Source organism: Mustelus asterias, chromosome 1 (assembly GCF_964213995.1).
Source record: "Mustelus asterias chromosome 1, sMusAst1.hap1.1, whole genome shotgun sequence".
Classification (NCBI taxonomy): Eukaryota; Metazoa; Chordata; class Chondrichthyes; order Carcharhiniformes; family Triakidae; genus Mustelus; species Mustelus asterias.
Window position 1 is genome coordinate 74,695,029 of NC_135801.1, and position 21,817 is coordinate 74,716,845.

The 21,817-nt window shown below is 40.5% G+C and overlaps 1 protein-coding gene across 1 annotated transcript in view; it reads right to left on the reverse strand.

Annotated features, from left to right (window-relative positions):
• The window catches only part of sec24d (SEC24 homolog D, COPII coat complex component), a 173,463-nt gene that overhangs the window by 133,037 nt on the left and 18,609 nt on the right, over positions 1-21,817 (reverse strand). Inside the window, exons 2-6 of the mRNA XM_078213821.1 lie at positions 18,287-18,487; positions 16,468-16,570; positions 15,872-16,020; positions 12,051-12,335; positions 9,615-9,748 (exon numbers count right to left, since the gene is read on the reverse strand). Coding sequence (XP_078069947.1) covers positions 9,615-9,748; positions 12,051-12,335; positions 15,872-16,020; positions 16,468-16,570; positions 18,287-18,437 — 822 coding nt within the window. The 5' untranslated portion in view covers positions 18,438-18,487. The remainder of the gene's footprint in view (positions 1-9,614; positions 9,749-12,050; positions 12,336-15,871; positions 16,021-16,467; positions 16,571-18,286; positions 18,488-21,817) is intronic.

The window sequence follows — 21,817 nt, forward strand, 5'->3', positions numbered from 1 at the left end:
TTTAATATCTCAGCTAAGACCCAGGCCTCCATGCGTAAATCCCATTTTTGGTCCCTAATCGGTCCCATTTCTCCTTTTACCACCCTTTCACTAAAAGTCGCCATTGTCCCAGATGACCATAAGAGGGACTGGTGGCGATTTAACCTGAGGTTCACCATACCTCAGGCGAGCAACAAGGTTGAGAAAGTGGGCCTTCATGAATAACCTCAGTGGGTATGGGAATTGAACCCAAGCTGTTGGTGTCACTCTGCATCACAAACCAGCCATCTAGCCAATGACCCACCCTTTCACTACTTATATGCTTATGGGATTCCCTTTCATGTTAGCTGCCAGTCTCTTTCCATACTCTCTCTTTGTTTCTCTTACTTGCACATCAAGGGACAGAAAGAGAAAGAGCAATCAATGAAGAAAGGTGTGAGCAACATCTCAGAAGGACATAATGTGGATGAATTTCCTTAGAGCTTTTGTTACCCTGTTGTCATAACTTTGAAGGGTCTATGGCAGAATCTGGTTTATACCCATGAATGGGGGGGGGGGGGTTCTGCTATACTTTAAATGAAGTCACAGTCACAGAATATGAGAAGCTGTAAGGAAATTCACCATTCACCCCCAATGAGAAAAACACAAAGCTTAAGAGCCCGATTTTACCATCACGTTGCGCCCGTTTTCGGGCGTGAAAACTTGGTAAAGTCAGGCGTGAGGCGAGTAGCACGATCTGCGCCCAGCTCCGTGCCCATTCCCCCCTTTATATATCGCTGAAATCGGCCGCTGTCTGGACCGCGCCTGAAACAGGCGCGACGTCAATTCAAATGCATTTGCATGCATTTAAATTTACTTAATGGGCTGCACGCCCAAACTTACCGGCATTTTTTCCCTTTACCACCGCGTTCGCCCGTCCAGATTCTGCATGAAACAGACCTGGTCCGCAAAGGTCCAGCTTCTGAGGAAGTAAGTTCAGAGTTTCCGGCGGCTCTCTGATTCAGATTGGTGGGGGGAGGCAGGTCAGATGGCTCTCTGGTGGGGGGAGGAGGGAGGTGGGTCAGATGGCTCTCTGGTGGATGGGAGGGAGGCGGGTCAGATGGCTCTCTGGTGGAGGGGAGGGAGGCGGGTCAGATGGTTCTCTGTTGGAGGGGAGGGAGGTGGGTCAGATGGCTCTCTGGTGGAGGGGAGGGAGGGAGGGGGGAGGGGAGGCAGGGGGGTCTGCTGCCACTCTGCGTGCGATCGGTGGGGGTGGGGGGAAGGGGGCTGCGATCAGTCTGGATAGCGGGGAAGTGGGGGAAATAAAGGGGTCAGTTATGTTGTGGGAGTGGGGCAATGTATGTGGGGGCCGGGGGGAGGCTTTATCCGGAACGGGAGCAATGTGGCAGGGGAGCGTTTTCTATTTTTTTTTAAACTGCACATGCGCAGTTGAAGGCTCCAATTTAAGCTGCAATGTTTCGGTGCAATAAGCCCCGCCCACAAGCTTTTGCAGCACAATTCAGGATCAATGATTTTTTTTCAGGCAGAGTGTGTATGGGGGTGCCTGAATAGGTCTAAAAGTCGGATCTGAAACACTCCCAGTTTCAGCACTTAGGGCCCGATTTTACCATTTTGATTCTAAGTATCAGAGCACTCAAGTATCAGTTCACAAGAGGTCGACTCGTATATATCAAATGATAAAGGACACTGATTTACACTAATTGGTTAAGTCAGATTCTGTTTTCATTATCTGGAATTCCAGCATTTTTAACCTCTGTTTTAGAAGTAAATTTTGTGCCGCCATCTGTTTTTAACGAGGGCCAGCGTGGATTGGGAATAAGTCAAATACCATTTTTATTGCATTGTATTCTGATTATTTTGAACTGTTAACCATATATTAGGAATCAAATTCTTCCATTCCACCCTCTCGCTCTCCCCACCTGATTAGTGAAAGGTAGACAGGAACTCCAAAGAGATTTGTCAATAGGGTTTCTGCCAATCTTCCATTAGATTTACAGCAGCCAATTGCTATTAAATTCGCAATGAAATTCCCAGTGACAAAATGGAGTTATGTTTTCTACTTCTGTCAGCCAATCTGAATATATCCCAGACAGATGCACAAAGGTTATAAAACACGGCCTCTTGCAGTTACATGACACTAGGCAACATGGAAAAACCTCACTAAAGTTGTGGCAGAAATAGGAGATATTTCGCGATCAGCAAAGTCCACCAAAAAATACGGAGGCCTGCGTACCATTTTAGACAGACATCAACCCACTTAAAATAAACACATTGAACATTTGATACACATGCTCTGTGGATTGGAAAATTAATTATGTTAAGGCCAGCAGACAAACGTGCAATGAGCTGTCATTCATTAGGAGAGACATGCATTTATTTTGATTCATAAATGTAATCTATTTTCACATGCATCATCCCAAAAATAAACACAGCCCCATGTATCAATTAAACTGTATTCTAATGGATACAATCAGCAAGAGTGCACTCCTGATAGACTCTCACTGGGTAGAACTGGCGGTCACAGACAGGGCAGGTAATAACAAGGATTATTTTTTTTGAATAGTAATGCTCCTGGGAGGGCAGCCTCAATGTATTTACCCTTAAGCCACTTCACCCTATTATAGACACAATTCCCAATGTTTCTGAAACGTTGGCACTTCTGAAGTAAGTCCTGAAGGATAGAACATAAAATTTGCATATATCTACAGCCCTAAAACCAATCTCTAAAAACATTTTCAAAACTGCAACAAATGCAGAGTTTGGATTAAAGCTTCAACTTTCATTCTCATGATATATGATATTAAAGCAATTGCTTGGGTTTTGTCATATACAGTCAGCTATGCTTTATCCATCAGGCAAGTGTACATTAATAATGGAGGGAAAATTCCATACAAGTACTTCTGGCCAAAGTAATGAATCTTATCATATTGTGATAAATCAGGGGAGCACAAAGAGTTAAAAGACTTATAGCAGCCTAAACTTGTGAGGTGCTGCATGACAGAATACAGAAACTGCATTCTGAAATGTTTTATCAGTTAAGAATGCAAATGGGAATTGGCTGTACTTCAGGGGGAAAAAAAGCCTATTAACATTTTACAGTATTTCAAGACTGTTATCAAATATGTAGACTAAATTTTGTGTCTGCACCAATTAAGTTAAGCTTTCTGATCAGTCACTGAGTGCACAACTGAGTGTATTCATTGTAATTCAAGGCACTTCCAATAATATCCAGCTTGTAACAAATACAGCGAAAGAGTTCAATTTTGTACTTGCCACAATTTTCGGCTATTTTATGAGTATATTCCGGAGCAAACAGCAGGACCGATTGATAATCACTTTTCAAGTGACCTATTACCACCCATCAAATTGGTGCTAGAACATTCTTCTCTGGAATTTCTACTGAAGTTTCTCTAATCTCCCAACATAACTTTGATGGAAGATCAGCAGAAACTCCAAGAGTGATTGTAAACAATTGTTTATATTGGCCCAGATCTTCTGGTCAGCGTCAGAGATGGTGTGCTATTGTGCGAGTTGTTTTGAAAGAGAGCCATCAACCCCAGTGCACAACCTTCCCTCACTGACACTGCTAAACCCCCAGTCCCCAACAGTGTTCACATCCGCAAACCCTGACAATGCTCAGCACCCCGACTACATTTACCCCACTCATCCCCAACAATGTTCAACTCCCTCTCACCAGATATAAATTGCTCAACCTCACCCCCACCCCACCTAGGGATCACCTTTGGCGGGGCTAGAAGATTCCATTGGAGGGAAGGGTTGGAAAATCCCCGCTCAGGGAATCCAGAAGGCGAGAAGGAGTTAGGGGAGGAGTTGGGCACGGTCCAGGGTTCAGGTGGGACGCTGTGCAGGAGTTGAACATTGCCGTGACGGTGGCTGACCATTGTTGTGGGGAGGTGCACACTGTCAGGGGAGAGGGGGAGGTGAACATTGTCAGGGTGGACTGAACAATACCAGGGGTGGCAAGGTGGGGAAGAATGAACAATACAATTCAAGTTGTGGGACTGAGACTTCCGAAGGAAGTTACGGGTTCTGAGGCCAATGTGAAATTCTGTTCGAACAGGGGTCAATTTCGATGGGAGAGTTTCTTTTTGGTCTGACTGCATCATCCTATAAATTGAGAATGCCTTTTGTGTTGTGTGAAACGGTTAGTTTCACCTGTTACTCCAGTTTTTGAGTCACCTTACTTACGCTTCCAGTGCAATCTGAGGTATATTGGGCATTTTTCAGGACCGAAAGAGTCTTAGGCCCATTCATGAGTTTGTGTGATACACAGCAAGCAATGGTCTGATCGGGTAGCCATTATGCTGTAGGATGGCTTTGATATGTAGCATATATGTATTTCCAAAAGGCATTTAACAAGTTGTCAAGATTGTCCTACAAGGAGAGGTTGAGTGGAATAAGTCTACACTTTGTGTCATTTGGAAGAATGTGAATTGAAACATTGAAACGTAAGTTTCTGAGGGCTTAATAGGGTAAACGTTGCAAGGTTGTTTCCCCTGGCTAGATATTCTAAACATAGGGACATTGCCTCAGGATAGTGGCCTTATCATTTAAGACTGAGATAAGGGGGAATTTCTTCACTCAGATGGTTGTGAGTCTTTAGAACTCAGAGGGTTCTAAATGCTCAGTCCCTGCACATATTCAAAGCTATGATGGATAGGTTTTTGGACTCCAAGGAAATTATAGACACAGGGATCAAGTGGAAAAGTAAATAGAGTAGAGGTTAAGAATAGCCATGATTATATTTAATGGCAGAGCAGGCTGTAGGGGCCATATGGCCTACTCCTGTTCCTATTTCTTACATTACATTCAGTAATTGTTGGATAACAATAGAACTATGGCAACATCCAGGTGGCATGCATTCATAATGCAGAATGCTGTGCCCAGCACCATTCGTAAGATACAGTGAAAACCTTTCCCTTTGATCAAGCATTCAGTCATGGTCATTAATACCTTCATTGATACCCTGGAGTGGTATTTTACAGGCATTTCCCACTCTACCCCATGACTTGGATCAGCAGAAACCCCAAAGAAATAACCTTAATGTCCATTTACATGATTCTTTCAGAATTTTAACATTCTTTCATTCATGATAAAGCAGAAAATTGCAGGATTTCTCAGCTATTTCAGCAGCTTGCAATTAGTGAAATCTTGTTACTCAACTGCAATTCCAATAATCAGTCTTGACTTGGTTGGTCCATGAAGAAGATGGGTGTATCAACTGTATTTTGCCTTAATGGTGAACTGGGCTCTGCACATAAATCCACCCTATAGTGAGCATTGCAGCTCTCTCTTCCCGCTCCAGGAATATCAGGCTCTGATTCTAAAATATGATTCTCTTCAACTATCCTGATGGACTACTGAACAGGAAACCTAGAACAGCTTCCCCTCTAATGGTATGCCTTATATCTTTGTGAAGAAACAATTTCTAACTGTCTGAGCAAATTTGTTTATATTTTACCCCTCTCTCTCTTTGATCTGTCTATTCACACAGGACTTTGAAATCTCACAAAACATGTACAAATGCACTAATAATAATGATCTCCATGTGCATCATAAATAAGGATAGATTTTCAGGGTCTCATCAGTGGGCAGGTAGAATTTATGCCATCTCTTAAAATGGGAAAATTGACATAATCTCAAACTGTACAACTGGTCCATAAGTAGGCACACACAAAATATAAACAATTCTTTCCTTTCCATCCTACCTGATATGTATTTCCAGAATTTTATTAAGTTTTATTAAATGTTCTCATTTTCAGTGATCCTCACTTATAAGAAAATTACTTTTAGCACACTAACTAGCTAGAATTGCATATTATCATCCATCACACAATATGTAACATTGCAATTCAGCGTTAGTTTATTTCAGTTTTGTGTTTATTCAGCTGGAAAATGCAAAACGAGGGAAAGAACTGTTATTGAGTATTATAGTGAGCACCTTCCTATCTGAATGTGTGTACTGCTGTCTTTAGCGAGTATGAGCATGCCCAAGTAACATATCAGTAGTGCAGGCTTTCATGGTCTTACCAGAGGGACCTGTGTAACAAGCTGCCTCCAGTTCTGAGTCTATTCTATACTGTATTTCAATATTTTTAAAATATGGAGATCCGGCGTTGGATTGGGGTGGGCACAGTAAGAAGTCTCACAACACCAGGTTAAAGCACACCTAGTTTATTTGGAATCAATGCGCTCCGAAAGCTCGTGATTCCAAATAAATCTATTAGACTTTAATTTGGTGTTGTGAGACTTCTTAATATTGTTATAAGAAGATTGAGTAGCATAACGTATTTGACCAACTTTTTGTGGCCAAATTATCACAGAAAGTTTCACCTGACTTAAGTATTTTCAATTATTACTTTTATCATGTTGCAAATGTGACAATGAAAACTATTGCTGATCAAAATAATTTAAGAGCAATGTTTAAATTGTATCAAATAATTACTGATTTTGCTTTGTTCCTAGATTTATCAGCTGTTTTGGCATACACAATCCAGGTGTTCTCACAGCTGTCTTCCCAGGTCAGGATGAGTGAGAGATATGATTATTTGCTCAATTTACCTCTGTGGGATGTGTAGCTTTGGAACTAACTCAGCTGTTAGACAGGAAGGCACAACAGCAAATCATATTTAGCCAGACTAAAGGAAATCACTGTAGATGTTGGAAATACACAGCAGGTCTGGTAGCATTTGTGGAGAAAGAAACAAAGTTGACATTTCAGGTCAACGATTTTTCTTCAAACTCACATTTCATTGGGAAAAGGGGGCAGCAAGGAGTTAGAAATGGAAATGAAAGGGGCAAGGTCCGAAAAAGGAACAGAGGGGATAGTCAAAGAGATTAAATGGCAAGAGGATTGGTGATGCAAAGGAAGTCATAATGGGACAAGTAACGAAACAAAAGCTGTGACTGGATGACATATAACTAGCGCAATTGTGAATAGCTACCATCCGACATCAAAGTAGAGAAAAGTACAAGAGAGTAAAGCCAAAACGTGCAAAGAGAAAGGAAACAAAATGGGGGTAGAAGTTACTGCCTGAAATTGTTGAATTCAATGTTCAGTCCTGAAGGCTGTATTGAAAGATGAGGCATTGTTCCTGAGGCTTACATTAAGCTTCAAATGGGACATTGCAGGAGACTGAGGACAGAGGCCAGAGAGAAAGCAAAGTGGAGAGTTTGGATGACAGGAAATTTGGAGTCATGCTTGGAGCCATCCAATTGGTCTTTGCTCTTCCCAGTGGAGAGAAGGCTACATTGGGAGCAGTTCTGATGAAAGAGTTTACTTTTCAGGTTGATTACCTATTTCTCCCTCCACAGGCAATGCCAAGCTTGCACTTTGTTTCATTACTATTCTCTCAGTCTGGTCACAGTGAAAATAGTGGACAGAATTTTCCAACAAATCCCAAGGCAGAGCGAGACTTGGAGTGTTTCCCTGTTGTGGAGGTCGGCAGGAAAACACACCAAATTTTCCAACCCTGACCCCACAAATTATGCAATCGGATCTTTTGCACCTTATTCAACGGCAGGGAAGATCTCATGGTGCATAGCATGCCATCCAATCCACTGCCATATTGAAAAGGTGCCTAAAATCACTGACTCAATATTAAAGATAGAAGATGAACTTTCAGGAACGTTCCGAAGTTGGAAGAAGGACCCCCTCCAGGACACTGGATCTGAAAGATCCACCAGTAGATGCTCCCCCCACCCACTGCTGTGGTGTTACAGAGTCCACGGTTGCCATTGGTCCCCAAGCTGAACTCCAGAGGCAGCCTTGGGCAGTGTTCAGGTGAGTCCTGACATCTACACGCCACATTGTTCAAAATATGTTTCACACCGGCGTGTTTTCCTGCTGGCACTGTGAAGAATCAGGCATGGGTGGTCAGACCTTCACCTGCATCCCAGGAGCATGTTAGTTTCACATTGGCCTCCAGCGGATTTCCCAATTTGACATGGCAGGCACTGATGGAAGATCTCACGATCCCCCCTGCCAAATTCTCTGGTACCTCCCCCACTCCACCCCCCAGGTCAAAATCAGGTAAGGGGTGTACCTGATTTTGAAATTAATACAAAGTAGAAAAAGGGCCAGATTCTGTGGCCTTCCCACAGCGTGTTTCTCAGTGGCAGGAGACAGCCCACCATTGGCCGGTAACGGGATCTTCTGGTCCCACTGCTATTATTGAGATTTCCCATTGAATCCACCTCCTGCTGCCTGGAAACCCACAGGGGTGCCCTGTCAGTAGGACTGGAAGGTCACCCTGAAATGAACAGCTGGAAGATCTTGCCCAGAGTTTTATCCTAAGCCGTGCTACTCCTGATGTGGCAGTTTCTGATATTGGTCCCTCCTCTTGCCAGATGCACAGGAAGATTCAAGAGTGCCTTTTTGGAAATGCTAGAAATTTGATAGTACAATAATTAAGATATAAAAATAATTACTTCCAAAACTCCTTTGATCCTCAGAAGATAGTGTCATCTCATACAACTTGCCACAAATTAAATCTGCATGGTATTCAATTTAATAAGTGGATTAAGAGACAATGGACACCTGAAGGCAACTATCTTCAATTATGAATATCACACTTGCAATAAAAAGGTATACATATATTCACACCCCTTACACACCCTATATTTTAAGTCCTCTCTCGAGGGCTCTGACCCAATCAATTACCCGATATGCCTGAAAAGAATGGACTGATAAAAAGCAACTCTCAACTCTATCCAGTTCCTAGGCCATCAATATTAGTTGACAAAATGAAATATCGTTGTTTTGTTTTAGACTTTTAAGTTGGACAGAATTCAGGTTCGGTGATTCATGTCTGATCTGAAGGCGAGGTTTTCCTTTCCTTAGCTCGCTCTCTAAGGAACAGGATAAGACATGCACTGCAGAGGAAATTATTCTATGCACTGGACTGCAAATCCTTTGGAAGTATTGCATCTAACAGTGAGGCAGTTATCAAGGTATGAGATTTGGCTATTGGAAGTGCATTTGTTGGGATCCAGCATATATTCCTACCAAACATGGCAAATACTCAGAATAGCCTCTACAAGGAGCCACTGACTGGCAACAGTTATGGAAACATCATCATACAAATCCATAGGAAATTCCTGAGACGTTAACCCTTCTGGCACTGAATGTAGACAGGCAGGTGAACAAGGCTGAAAAAGTTCAATACACAACCAGCAAATGAATCTTCCCCAATTTGCTAACTTCCAATTTGTATTCAAGGTAGCAAAAGCATAGGATTGTGAATGAAATAAAATTGTGGGACTGTGCATGAAATGATTTGTTGAAATATTGCTAGTTGATGTCTGCTATATAACCGGAAAGCCCCAAAGTGAGGAAAAATGAAGTTTGAAATGGGAATACCTAATATTTTTCATATTGAAATGAATTATTGGAATAGAAACAACTACATAAATACTTTCTTCTGTGATAAAAGTAGATTTTTCCCTACATTGCTCTTGCTATTTGAATGTTCCTCTAAGTCCAAATAGAACACAGGACTAGTTAAGAATGACAAAAAATTAGAATTAAATTATACAGGCTCATAAATGCAGTCCAAAAAAAAAAAGAGAAAACAATAATTTATCAAGTCTATTGTGTACTGTACTTTACTTACTGGGCTAGGGATAGAGTCAGGATCAAGTTTCTTCTGTTGAGGTCCAGCAAGCTGTGCACCAGTTGCAGGGGCCCCTGGATAAGCACCAGGATAATTTGGCTGAAGCCCTCTTTGCTGCCCTCCATACATACCTCCTGGAAAGAAAAATCACAAAGACTGGAACAACAGCTTATTGTCCTACACAGAATTGAATCATTTTTGTTTGCATCGATCAGAAAAACAGTAGCATTTATTTTAAACAATCCAATGATAGTTGACAGTTTAGCATAAACAGACTCCACTTTTAACTCAAAAAAAAATGTTTAAATGTATTCTGCTCTATAATAACTACAGATATGTACAAAATTGTTTTATTTTGGTTAATAATAGAGTGTACCTTGCTTGGAAATTAAATTAAAAACAGCAATCAGCCTACTGGTGTTGTAGGTATTACTGATTCTACTGCACATCAGTGTGAAAGGATTACAACATTCCATAATTTATGTACATTTCTGACTGATTGGACTCAACACGAGCTAGAACTGACACTCTGGTAGAAAAGAACCCATTAGTGTGTTTCCTCAAATACAGTCTTAATAGGTCTGGTTGTGTTTGGCAGTATAGCTTGCCTAAACAGTTTGGGTGTCTAGTGTGTGTGGAAGTTGTTCACATATAGATATATCTTGAGAGAAGGGGAGCCATCCCTCCCTGCTTCATCAAATATTTTTAAGTTCCTTCAAGCTGGAAAATAAAGAGCAGTTGTACACTCTGACTGTTGTGGTGTCCTGGGCACAAATTTCAATGGTTGCACTTTGTTAATCACAAAACACATATTACAGTTATAATCAACCTTTAAAGAAAAAAACCAATGCAACAGAAATTTAAAATCACTGACTTGTATACCTAATCGTAACTTCCTCTATTGGCCAGTTCCATTAGTGAATCCATGGGGGTGAATTTCTGTAGTGCTTTTCCTAATGTTAATCTCAACCTCACATAAATAAAAGGAAAGGTGCAAGTTGATTTGGCAATCGAACTTAAGTAGCTGAATCAATGCAGTGAACTTTAGGAAACACTACCTGGAATTCCTGTGGGTGCTCTCTTCTGCTACTGGAGTTTTGGATGAGCATCTGCAGAAACCCCAGAGAAATAACATAAAAGATATATTACATGATTTCTCCATGGTTTCTGGATTATCCACAGAAGTTATGGCAGCAGATTGGGAGAACCCCTGTAGAAACTCTGGGTGTTCATTCTAAAATGGAATACATCAGCTCTCTAAATGTTATAAATATATATATATTATGTGAAGAATACTTTCCCTTGAACCCAACAGATTCCAGAACCACATAACCAATCACCAGGGCTTCTCCCAAGCTCTCTGCAATCATCAGGGCTTCGCCTGAACTCTCTTTAATCACCAGCGTTTTTCTGGCCCCTCTTCACTTAAAAGTATGCCATTCGCATCCTTTCACCTGCTTTTTAAACTAAAATAGGACAGGTTCTCGTCCATTGTCTGGGACTTTTCCTCTGGGACCGCTCCCAACAATTACCAGCAATGTCAGCTCACCATGTGGCTTAGGCCTTTGTGCCATTTTCCATCTCTGTACTGGGCCTGAACTTGGCCCAAAGAACTCACACTGCTGAATTGCATTTGAGTAGCCCTCTCCTGATCTGCACCTGCATGGAAAGGCCAAGGTTTGTCAGGACTTGAATTTCCCAACCCCTGCTCTTGCCCTAAAAGTGAGCTGACTTCTATCAGAGAGTTGACTTATCAACCAATCAGCACCCTTTTCTCCTATAGTACAGATTGATGGGGTTGTTTGAAATTTGGCATGTGTGTGTTTGCCCAGGTATGTTCAAGATGAAAAGCTTTGGCAAAATGTCTCTCTCTTCAGCAATATTAACGTTCTGTGCCCACCAAGCAACTGTCGGTGAGAAATATTAAAATCCTCAGGATAGTTTAGCCCTACGTGAAGTGAGAACAAACCTTGCTGCAGTAGCCTTTTTCCTAGATTGGCCAACACCACTAAAACCAGAATAACTGGCCAATTATTTCAATAATTATTTGTGGGATCTAACTGTGTACATCTTTGCCTGCAATGACTGCTTTCAAAAGTAATTATTTGGACATGAAATGCTGTGAGATACTTAATGGGACAGTACGTATAAGTTTTTCTTTCAGTATAATTTGGCAATTTTCTAATAATGCAGTCTGCATTCCACATTTCACAATAGCCAACTACAGCACCAGATTTGTCTGATTAAAATGTGCACCTATTCTTTTCAGAATTGATCTTGTCTAATTTTGATTGCACATGATTATAGTAGCATCTGAATACTTTTTAATTTGCATTACATATGATCCTTAAAAAGACAGCTGTACCATTTCGGCTGAATTCAAGACAGCAGAACTTTCAGACCACAATTAATGTAATGCAAAAGGAAAATACTTACCCTGCTGTGGTGAATACCCAGTCATTGGAGGCTGGCCTTGAACTTGTTGATAGCCAATGTTGCCTTGATTGGGTCCAGCAAGCCCCACGTGCATGCCCACACGGGGAGGAGGTGGCATTCCAGGGGGCACTGCAGCTGCTGGGGCAGCAGGTGCAACAGGCAGACCGTGGGATGTAGGAGATGAAAGAGGAGGTAAATGTTGTTGTGGTTGAGATCCTTGGAATGAAGGCCGGAGTGGTGGGCCAGATAGCGATGGAGTGTTTTGTGGGTGCGCTTGAGAAGAACCTAATTGTAACAAAAAAAGAAAAGCAGCCTGTAGCACTATAAAATGTGTAACATTTCTACAAGACTAAGCATAAAATTAGAAAATTGATGTGTGCTAAACACCACGATAAATATTCTGCATGTGCTCAGTGACATACCTAAGCAGTAACTAACAAACTGCATCGACCTTAACATAGACTGATAAAAGTAACACATTTTTATTTAATTCGATAAAATATACAAGGGAAGGCTCAAAATACGCAATTTTTGAAATCATCATTGAAATTGCTCTATGATCTGTCTTAAATGGGTAATTTGCAAGTGAATGAAAGTGATACAGATTTAAATATAATAATTGCCAAGGCATCTGTAGAATTGGCATTCCTATCAGACCTATAGCAAATTAAGGGAAAAGTGCAGCATATTGCAAGGCTCAGGTGACAAAAGTGTAATGCATTTATAACGAGCATGCAGAGTAGGCATTGAGGCACAGCCAACATCTATATATCTTAAATGGCTAATGAACAGTTACATTCAGTAGAGCATCAAGAAAATGAAATCTGTCAAATATTGGTAAAAATAAAGTTGTCATTCAGTCATCCCTCAAAATAATCTTGGGTCAGGAAGACCAATGAGATCCATAACAAGCTGTCAGAATTACAAGGTCAGCAGACCTAACAAGATTTTGACAAGGTCCCTCATGGCAGACAAGTGCAAAAGAATAAATCTCATGGGATTAGGGGTGAACTAGCTACATGGATTCAGAACTGGTTTGGCCATAGAAGACAGAGGGTAGCGGTGGAAGGGTGTTTTTCTGAATGGAGGTCTGTAACTAGTGGTGTTCCACAGGGATCAGTGCTGGGACCTCTGCTGTTTGTAATATGTATAAATGACTTGGAAGAAAACGTAGCTGGTCTGATTAGCAAGTTTGCGGATGATATGAAGATTGGCAGAGTTGCGGATAGTGATGAAGATTGTCAGAGAATACAGCAGGATAGAGATAGGCTGGAAAATAGGGCAGAGAAATGGCAGATGGAATTTAATCTGGACAAATTGATGCATTTTGGGAGATTCAATTCAGGTGGAGCTATAAAATAAATGTCAGAACTATCAGGAGCACAGACACACAGAGATTTGGGAGTACAGGTCCACAGATCCTTAAAAGTGGCAGAACAGGTGGAAAAGGTGGTGAAGAAAGCATATGGTATGCTTGCCTTCATTGGATGGGGCATAGAGTATAAAAGTTGGCAAATTATGTTACAGTTATATAAAACGTTGGCTAGGCCACATTTGGAAAACTGTCTCCAATTCTGGTTACCACACTACCAGAAGGATGTGAAGGATTTGGAGTGAGTACAGAAAAGGTTTACCAGGATGTTGCCTGATATGGAGGGTATTAGCTATGAGGGGAGATTGAATAAACTGGGACTGTTCTCCTTGGAAAGACGGAGGCTGAGAGGCAATCTGACAGAAGTTTATAAAATTATGAGGGGTATAGATAGGGTGAACAATTCGAAGCTTTTTCCCCCCCAAGGCAGAAATGACAATTACAAGGGGGCACAAGTTTAGGATAAGGGGGGAAAAGGTTCAGTGGAGATGTGTGGGTGAAGTTTTTTTTTAAATGCAGAAGATGGTGGGGGCCTGGGATGCACTGCCAAGTGAGGTGGGTTGAGGTAGATATGTTCACGACATTTAAGACTTATCTGGATAGACACATGAACAGACGGGGAATAGAGGGTTATAAGCGGTTGGTTTAGATAGGACAACATGATCAGCCCAGGCTTGGAGGGCCAAAGGGCTTGTTCCTGTTCTTTGATTTTCCATTGTTTCACCATGGGACTCTCAAGATTTGAGAGCGCAGGCCAGGGTGGAAGGCCAGAATGATATGGAGGTTAACTTTTATGAGAGTTAAACCTTCAATATAGTTAAATAGGAGTTAAATGTAGATGAATGCTGGAAAATCTTCCTAATGTTCATTAAAGTCATTTGAATAATTTGCAATGGAGTTCCTCTGAATAAAAGAAGATAACGGGTAAATGACCACTTGTCTTTAAAGCCTAACCACCTTCAGGTAAAGAGACCAAAGCTGTACACAGTGCACCAAGCGTGATCACATCAAGATCCTATACAACTGCATTACGACCTGATCTTCACTCTTACACTCCAAGCCCTTTGTAACAAAAGGCTAGTATACCTTTTGCTTTTTCTAATTGCTTGCTGTATCTGAATGTCAACATTGTGGTTCACATGCAAGGACATCCAAGTCTCTCTCAACATCAACCTTTCCCAGTTTCCTCCTTGTCACTATTCAATGAGTGTTGGCAGCTTGCCAACATTATTCTAATGCAGTTAAACCCTGGAAGTTGGTCAGATTTTACACGAATTCCATCAAGGCAGATAGATGATCCACTTCCTGCCTGATGGAATGAGATCAATCAACCCAAAGGGGGCCAACAATACTATTTGTATTTAGACTGGAGAGACCTAAAATGTTGTAGAATTAAGCATACAAACAATTAACGTGTTCCGCTGAAATTCTCTTCTCCAGCAATGTAATCTGGTGTTAGCCCGCTATTTCAAATTGTGGAGGGTTAATTTCAGAACAATACATTAAACTCTCATACACTAATGTCTCATGGCATATGTTCAGGACCAAGATCTTTCTGGGTGAAATCACAAACATTTTTACAAAATAAATAAATGAAATAAATATTGAATCAATTTTCCATGAATCCATAATTTTGCAAGTTTTAAATTAGAAAACATTAGCCCCGTGTTTCAATACCGATTTTGTTGAATTTCCTTGCGTACAAGAGTCACTTTCTCTGAAATAAGCTGCTCTGGCAGTATCTGTGGGGAGAGGAATCTTTGAATCCAATATTATTCTTCTACCTAAGGAGGAAAGTTTGTTTTCATTTCAGATCTCCAGTATCTGCAGCATTTTGCTTTCAGCTCCTCTGAAATTCTATTTTCAGCAACTTTATTCATTTGTATGTTACCAGGGGAATTACAATGTAAAATATGTTTAAATTGCACGAATTCCAGAGGAGTAAATTATCTGTTTCACCCACAAAGCTAAAACAAAGACCAGTGATCAAATAGATTCTGAGCTTTTGACATGGCGTTAACAAAATGTTCAACATGTTTTATTAAGAGCTCAAACATCCCAGGATCACCACAGGAGTCTTAAGATGAGTTTGCCTTTGATTTTTTTTAAAGCAGCAAGACATAATTAAATTCATCAAAGCATTTACGTCCCTCAGGAAATCTTACATTTCACATGGATGTGAGGTTACATGCAGTTTAAAAATGTCAATTTCTTCAAGCTCCACTCTAATGCCCTTTTGGCCTCATGGTTCAAAAGAATGAAGAAATTGTAAGATGAGAGCATCAACAAGGACAACTGCAGAGAAACCAACTAGAACCTGAAACCTTTTGGAACATATGAGCAAGTTTCCTCTCTCTCTCTATCCCACACCAACCCCCTCCCCCCCCACCCCCCTCCTTATATGCCTAATTATTCAACTGGCTTAACTTTCTTCACTAAAAACACTTACCATGGTCACCTATTTGCATCGCATCGAGCTGACTGGTGACTTGTTGTGTGAATAAAGGCGGTGCAGTATTCCGGTAATTCGCCTGTGAATTGGAACCATGGGATTGAAGGGGAGATGCCTGACCACTGCATGGAGAAGGAGCTGCATAGCTGGAAGTAAACAAATAAACAAACAATCAGATAATAACTACTAAGGCATCTCCAACTTTTATGTTTTGATAAGTGGTACACTTTTCAATAAAATGGAACCCACTGCAGCAACAAGTCCTTATTCTGCAAGACATAATGCAGTTTAGGGCCAGGAGGGGGGTGGGTGGAGGTGGGGCAGAGAGATGGCATTGAAGGTAATTAATTGTGTCATAAAGCATCTACAAATGTGTCTAATCAGTGAGGAAAACCCAAGTGTACTTGCACTTCTAATCTACCATCAGTACGCATGAAAACTGATGGTGCAAATTTAAAAGTAATGCAGCAGGCTGAGGCCACTCTCTTATGACATATGCTGGGTTTATTCGGTTTTATAAAACCAAAGCAACAACTGTCTGCAAGTGTAAAATGGTATTTTGCACATATTGCATTGCTTGTTGCAGCAAATACCTTGGCATCTGGTTTCCAGGATTATATACTCCATTCTGGAGGTTAGTTTGGCCAAACTGGTTTGGAGCAGGTGGTGGATGACCATGAGGTGGTTTTAAAAGCCCTGAAAAGAAAATACATATATTAACCATAAGCCTAGATTTAGATAATTAAACACTTTTGATGACAGTAGCAACATACAGAAATAAATGCATGTTAAAAGTCTACAACATAAAACATATCCCCACAAATATGAAAAATTGGAAAGGTTCTCTGTTCATATATTCTTTCAATTCTACAGTACAATCTACTCATGACATTTCAAATTCATTATTGAACTGCAAAGAATTGAAGGATCTAACAATTTGAATTAGGTAACTTTGTTTCGGAGTATGTGCTAACATTTAACATTTAAAAAATTTAACACTTCTGGTCAAATTACATTGATTTTCTGACAGAATTTCACTGCATTGGAACCATCCCATTCTACTGAAGTAGTTCTTATGAAGTGTTCTCATTATGAACACTTGGCTGAGAATGTAAACTCAAAAAGATTATCTCAGCAGGAGTTTCTGTTTTAATAACGGGAGAGAACTGTTGACTTTGCTTGATTGACATCTTTAAGCTGTATCTCTTTTGTCAATGTCTCAATCCTTATTTGCACAAGACTAAGAATTTTGAAGTGTTTGAAGCTTCTGTTATTGATTTTTTAACGGTATTTGGATAATACTTTTAAAGGATTATGGAAACAACATATTTTGTTCAAAAGAAGATTCATGAGTGGGTGATTTCCTTGAACAGTTCCATACATGCCATTGTTACTATATGACTCATTGATTTTATAAAAAGTGTGCGTACCAGTTTGAATGGGCATGGAAGGGACAGTATGAAGAGCATGGGGCATGAATTGGCACTGAATTGGAATGGAGATTCCCAAATCCAGACTACAGTTTACAACTTCTCTGAGAAACTATGAACTACATGTCACCCAAAAAACTGGCCCAACTACACAAAAAGCTGGGGAGCTGAGGTGCGGATGGCTACCTCTGCAAGGAGATGACCAGGTCAGGAGTGCAGTGTTCAAGATCATTTTCCCACACCAGCTAAAACTGAAGGTGCAGGAAATGAAGACAGAAATCCTAGAATCAGATCCTACTTGCTATTTTTAACTGGCTCCCGAGTCAACCCAACGCAAAAATCCAGGCCTTGGTGCATAATCTAGATGGCCAAATATGATGTACTTTAGATAAAGCCCTGAATAAATAATAAATTCTAAAATGCCAATTCTACTGCCCTAGGACTCATTGTTTAGGTCTTCTTCATCAGGGGAACAACAGATATAGCCTTCACATGAGACGTAATACTAAATGGCAATAACATGTATGGAGATCTTTTTAGATTCTGGATATAGTCAGGGCAACAGCTAAGTTCTAAAGACAGCAAAAACCTTTAATATTAATGAGCTAAAATTGCAGATTCTGAATTTCCTTTTGGTAAGCTGAAGCAAATGGTAAAGACGAAACTGGTGGTATTTTTGGTAAGAGTTTCCCACCTCTTTCAATTACCTAACAGAGGAGGTGGAAGAATTGCCAAATTCCTCCTATTCGACTTTCTCAAACGAACAAAACAGGTGCAGAACTCCTGCTTAACTAGATCCCTCCCAAAATTCTGGTCTCCTTCTCCTGCACCTCTCCCACCCAACCCTTCAGACTTAAATCTTCCTCGCGCCATGTGTGTTACATTGTTGATAACTTGTCTCTCGGATGCTATGGTGCCAGGGGTGGTGGTGGAGGAAGGAATCATTTAAAGTTTATTCTCAAGATTTCTCCAAATGCATTACCTGTTTGAGCTGCAGAATATGGTTGACCTGCTCCACCATAGTGGGCATAATGAGGCTGTGAAGTTGTTGAACCAAAGCCAGTTGAATATCCTCCCATTCCAGGTTTAGCTTGAGAATAAGGTGGTGTTGCAACATATCCTTGTTGACTCATTTTTGATTAGAATATGTTCATTCCTCAGATAACCAAGATCCTTGAGAAACCTAGTTGGGAGTGTAGGTGGAAAAGTACAAAATTATATTCACAGATTAAAGGTCCTATCACTTTTGCTTTCACAGATGCAGAATTGCAATGCCCTCGGCCTACGAATGATGTAAATTACAACTGGCTCCATTCACCTCAATACCTTTCCTTACACAAAGGGCTTGATGACGGTTTTCAAACTGGGTTGTGGTGGCCTACAAAATTAAACCTGATTCTTCCTTTGCCATGTTTGGGTTAGCAAAATGCATGTCAACATTAAAAAAAATTCAAATCCAAATGATTGATACAAAATACAGATTTCCACCATGTCTTCTGTCAATCTCGATGACAAAAATGCCAACCCATTAAACTAGATGTTAAACTAATGTAATGGATTTTCTTATAACTAAAATAATGCGCAGAAGTAAAAAGACGTAGGTACAGCTCCACAAAGTATTCTACATACTTGACAGAACTGATACCAGCTTACAAGCAGTTAATAACACTCAGCAACAAACTTAGATTAGCAACTGTAACAACAAATATAGAATTTTTAGCATGTAAAAGTACCCAATGGTGCATCACAATGGCATAATTAGACAAATGGACACCATGACATAGAACATATGAATTAGAAACAGGGGTAGGCTAATTGGCTCCTCAAGCCTGCTCCACCATTCAGTAAGATTGTGGCTAGTCTTACTGTGGCCTCAACTCCACATTCCACCCACCCCAATGACCTTCGACTTCCTTGTTAATCAAGAATTTATCTACTCTGCCTTAAAAATGCTAAATGACCTTACTGCTAACGCCCTTTGGGGAAAGGAGTTCCAAAGATTCATGACCTTCAGAAAATATTTCTTTTTAGCTCCATCTTAATTGGAAGACTTCAAACTGTGTCCCCCCACATTCTAGTTTTTTTTCACATAGGGAAAGCATCCTTTCAGCATCCACCCTGTCAGGTCCCCCTCTACATTTTAATATCACCTTTCAATCTTGGTCTCACCAACTGTACAACTGTAGCAAAACATCACTACTTTTATATGCCATTCCCTTTGCAATGAATGAGAACATTCCATTTGCAAGGAGTTAGGAGGTGTGACTAAATGCTTGAACAAAGAAATCCCTAAAAACAGAGAGGTGATGAGATGAAAGAGATTAGGAACAGAGTCAAGAGCTTGGAGGGAGGGTTGTTCTATAAAAAGGTCAAGAAGTAGAGAGATGTGTGTTGGAAATGGGGGGTGGTGGTGGTTAAGTTACAGAGATACAGAAGAGTGACAGCCAGAAGGATTGTAATCAAGAAATTGAATGCTCAAAAGCCAATATAAGCCTACAAGGATATGGTGACATGGTGTAGGATACGATACAGGCAACAGAATTTTGGATGAGCTGAGGTTTACAGAGAGTGATGAATTATAGGCCAGCTAGGAATGCTTTAAAGCGATCTAGTCTGGAAGGTACTAAGGTATAAATGAGATTTTCAGTGGCAGCAGAGCTCAAGACAGGGACAAAGGCTGGTGATGCTACTGACATGAAAATAAGCGGATCTTTGCAATGGAGAATATATAGATCAGAATATCTGCTCAGGGTTGAATGGACTAGAGATTGTGATTTATCTTGTTCAATCATAGCGTGACTGTAGAGTATAGGATAGTGCACCATGGCTCGGCATTCGTAAAGAGCTTGATGGGATAGTTAACATATAAAGTGAAGGAACAAAGTGAGTATGTGCAATGGGGCGCAAAGAACGAGGTGAACTTGGCTGACAGCAAAATTAAGTTAAAACAAACAAGGACAGCTTGTTGCAGTGCATCTTGTAGATGGTACATACTGAGGAGGCAAACACACTGTAGCGTGGACCTTAACCCACAGCGTGGGAGTAATTAAATTTTTGGAGTGTCATAAATTCTCTTGAGGGGCAAATAAGGTCTTTAGAACTGTCATGATGTAAAGTTACATAAATCACCAGCCCTTTAGTTTAAAAGGGCTGCCTGTGTCAGTGACAGTTGAAGAAAATCTGTTCTATCAGTTACAATAGCTGTTTGTTGATGTTGGCCCTAGGGATATTATGTTATTATTATTACTTGGTCGCTTTCCAAGATTAGTATGGGACTCTAAATTTGCCATTTGATTGACAGCTCAAAGAGGTTATTAAAGGATTTACTATTTTTGTGGCCTTATGAATACAAACCTGTTTTTATACGGGATTAAGTATGTTGGGGGATTTAAATGTCTAGAATGGGTTTTCCTGAACATGACTTCTTTTTTACTCTAATTAATGATGTAATAGATATTTAGACATTTATTTTATCTCAACGTGGCTCCTAAGGCCGGCCCATGAATTTGCATGGAAGATGCTAGGGGAAAGCGTGCTGGCCGTCAAATCCTCTGACCTCACTGCAGTGAAACTGTGGCATGAATAGCAGGTAAGATCATGCCCTACCGTAATTACAAACAAAGTTGGGACAAATACAGTTTGGAATAACTGGCATCCCTTAATGTGTCATGAGAGTTCACTTGTGGCAAGACAGAATCAGGCTGTTATGGAAAAGTGCAATAGTTTTTCAAGAGTATCGAGGCTGATGACATTGGCAAATAAACTGGTTTTATCTTGCCAGTCTGCTTTTGCAAAGTACTGTCATACATTGGATGTCTTAACATCCTGGTTCAACCAGCAACTCTTCTGCCACTGCATGAGGTCACTGCTTTTCTTCATAATACATGGCAAAGACTATTTGCAGCACTGTTATATAAAGGAGCAACAAGCCAAAATAATTGGGGAAATTTAGCCTGTGCTGAAAGGCAAGGTCCCTCTGATGGTTTCAAGTCTCTGAGCCTTTGTTTCAGCAATCCAAAGGTCCGCTGTGCCAAGACGCTGGTAGCTGTAATCTCGAGAAAAACGAGATACAAAGCAGCTCAAGTCTTAAGGTAATGAATGCAATAGAGTATACCCAGGTCAGCTTTCTGAACCAATTAGCACCAACAAGGGAACAGTGCCTACTAGATTTAGTAATGAGTAATGAGACAGAGTTAATTTATACTCTAACAATGTGGGAAACAGAGGCTATACCAGGATAGAATTTGACATCAAGTTTGAGAAGGAAAAAAGATCCTACCTAAACCAATGTTTTAAACTTTAGTAAGGCTGACTTTGAAGAAATTAGATAGAAACTGGCACTTTGAATTCATCTGAGCTATTAACTCAGATGAATTTAGAAGCATTTAGCACAATGCAAGAACAATGCACAGCTCACAGGTGGAGAGGTTTCACTTGTACAGCTTACCAACTATAATCAGCACATCAGGTAAAATGAAATATAGGGGACAAATTTTCCAAAACAATTCTAAGT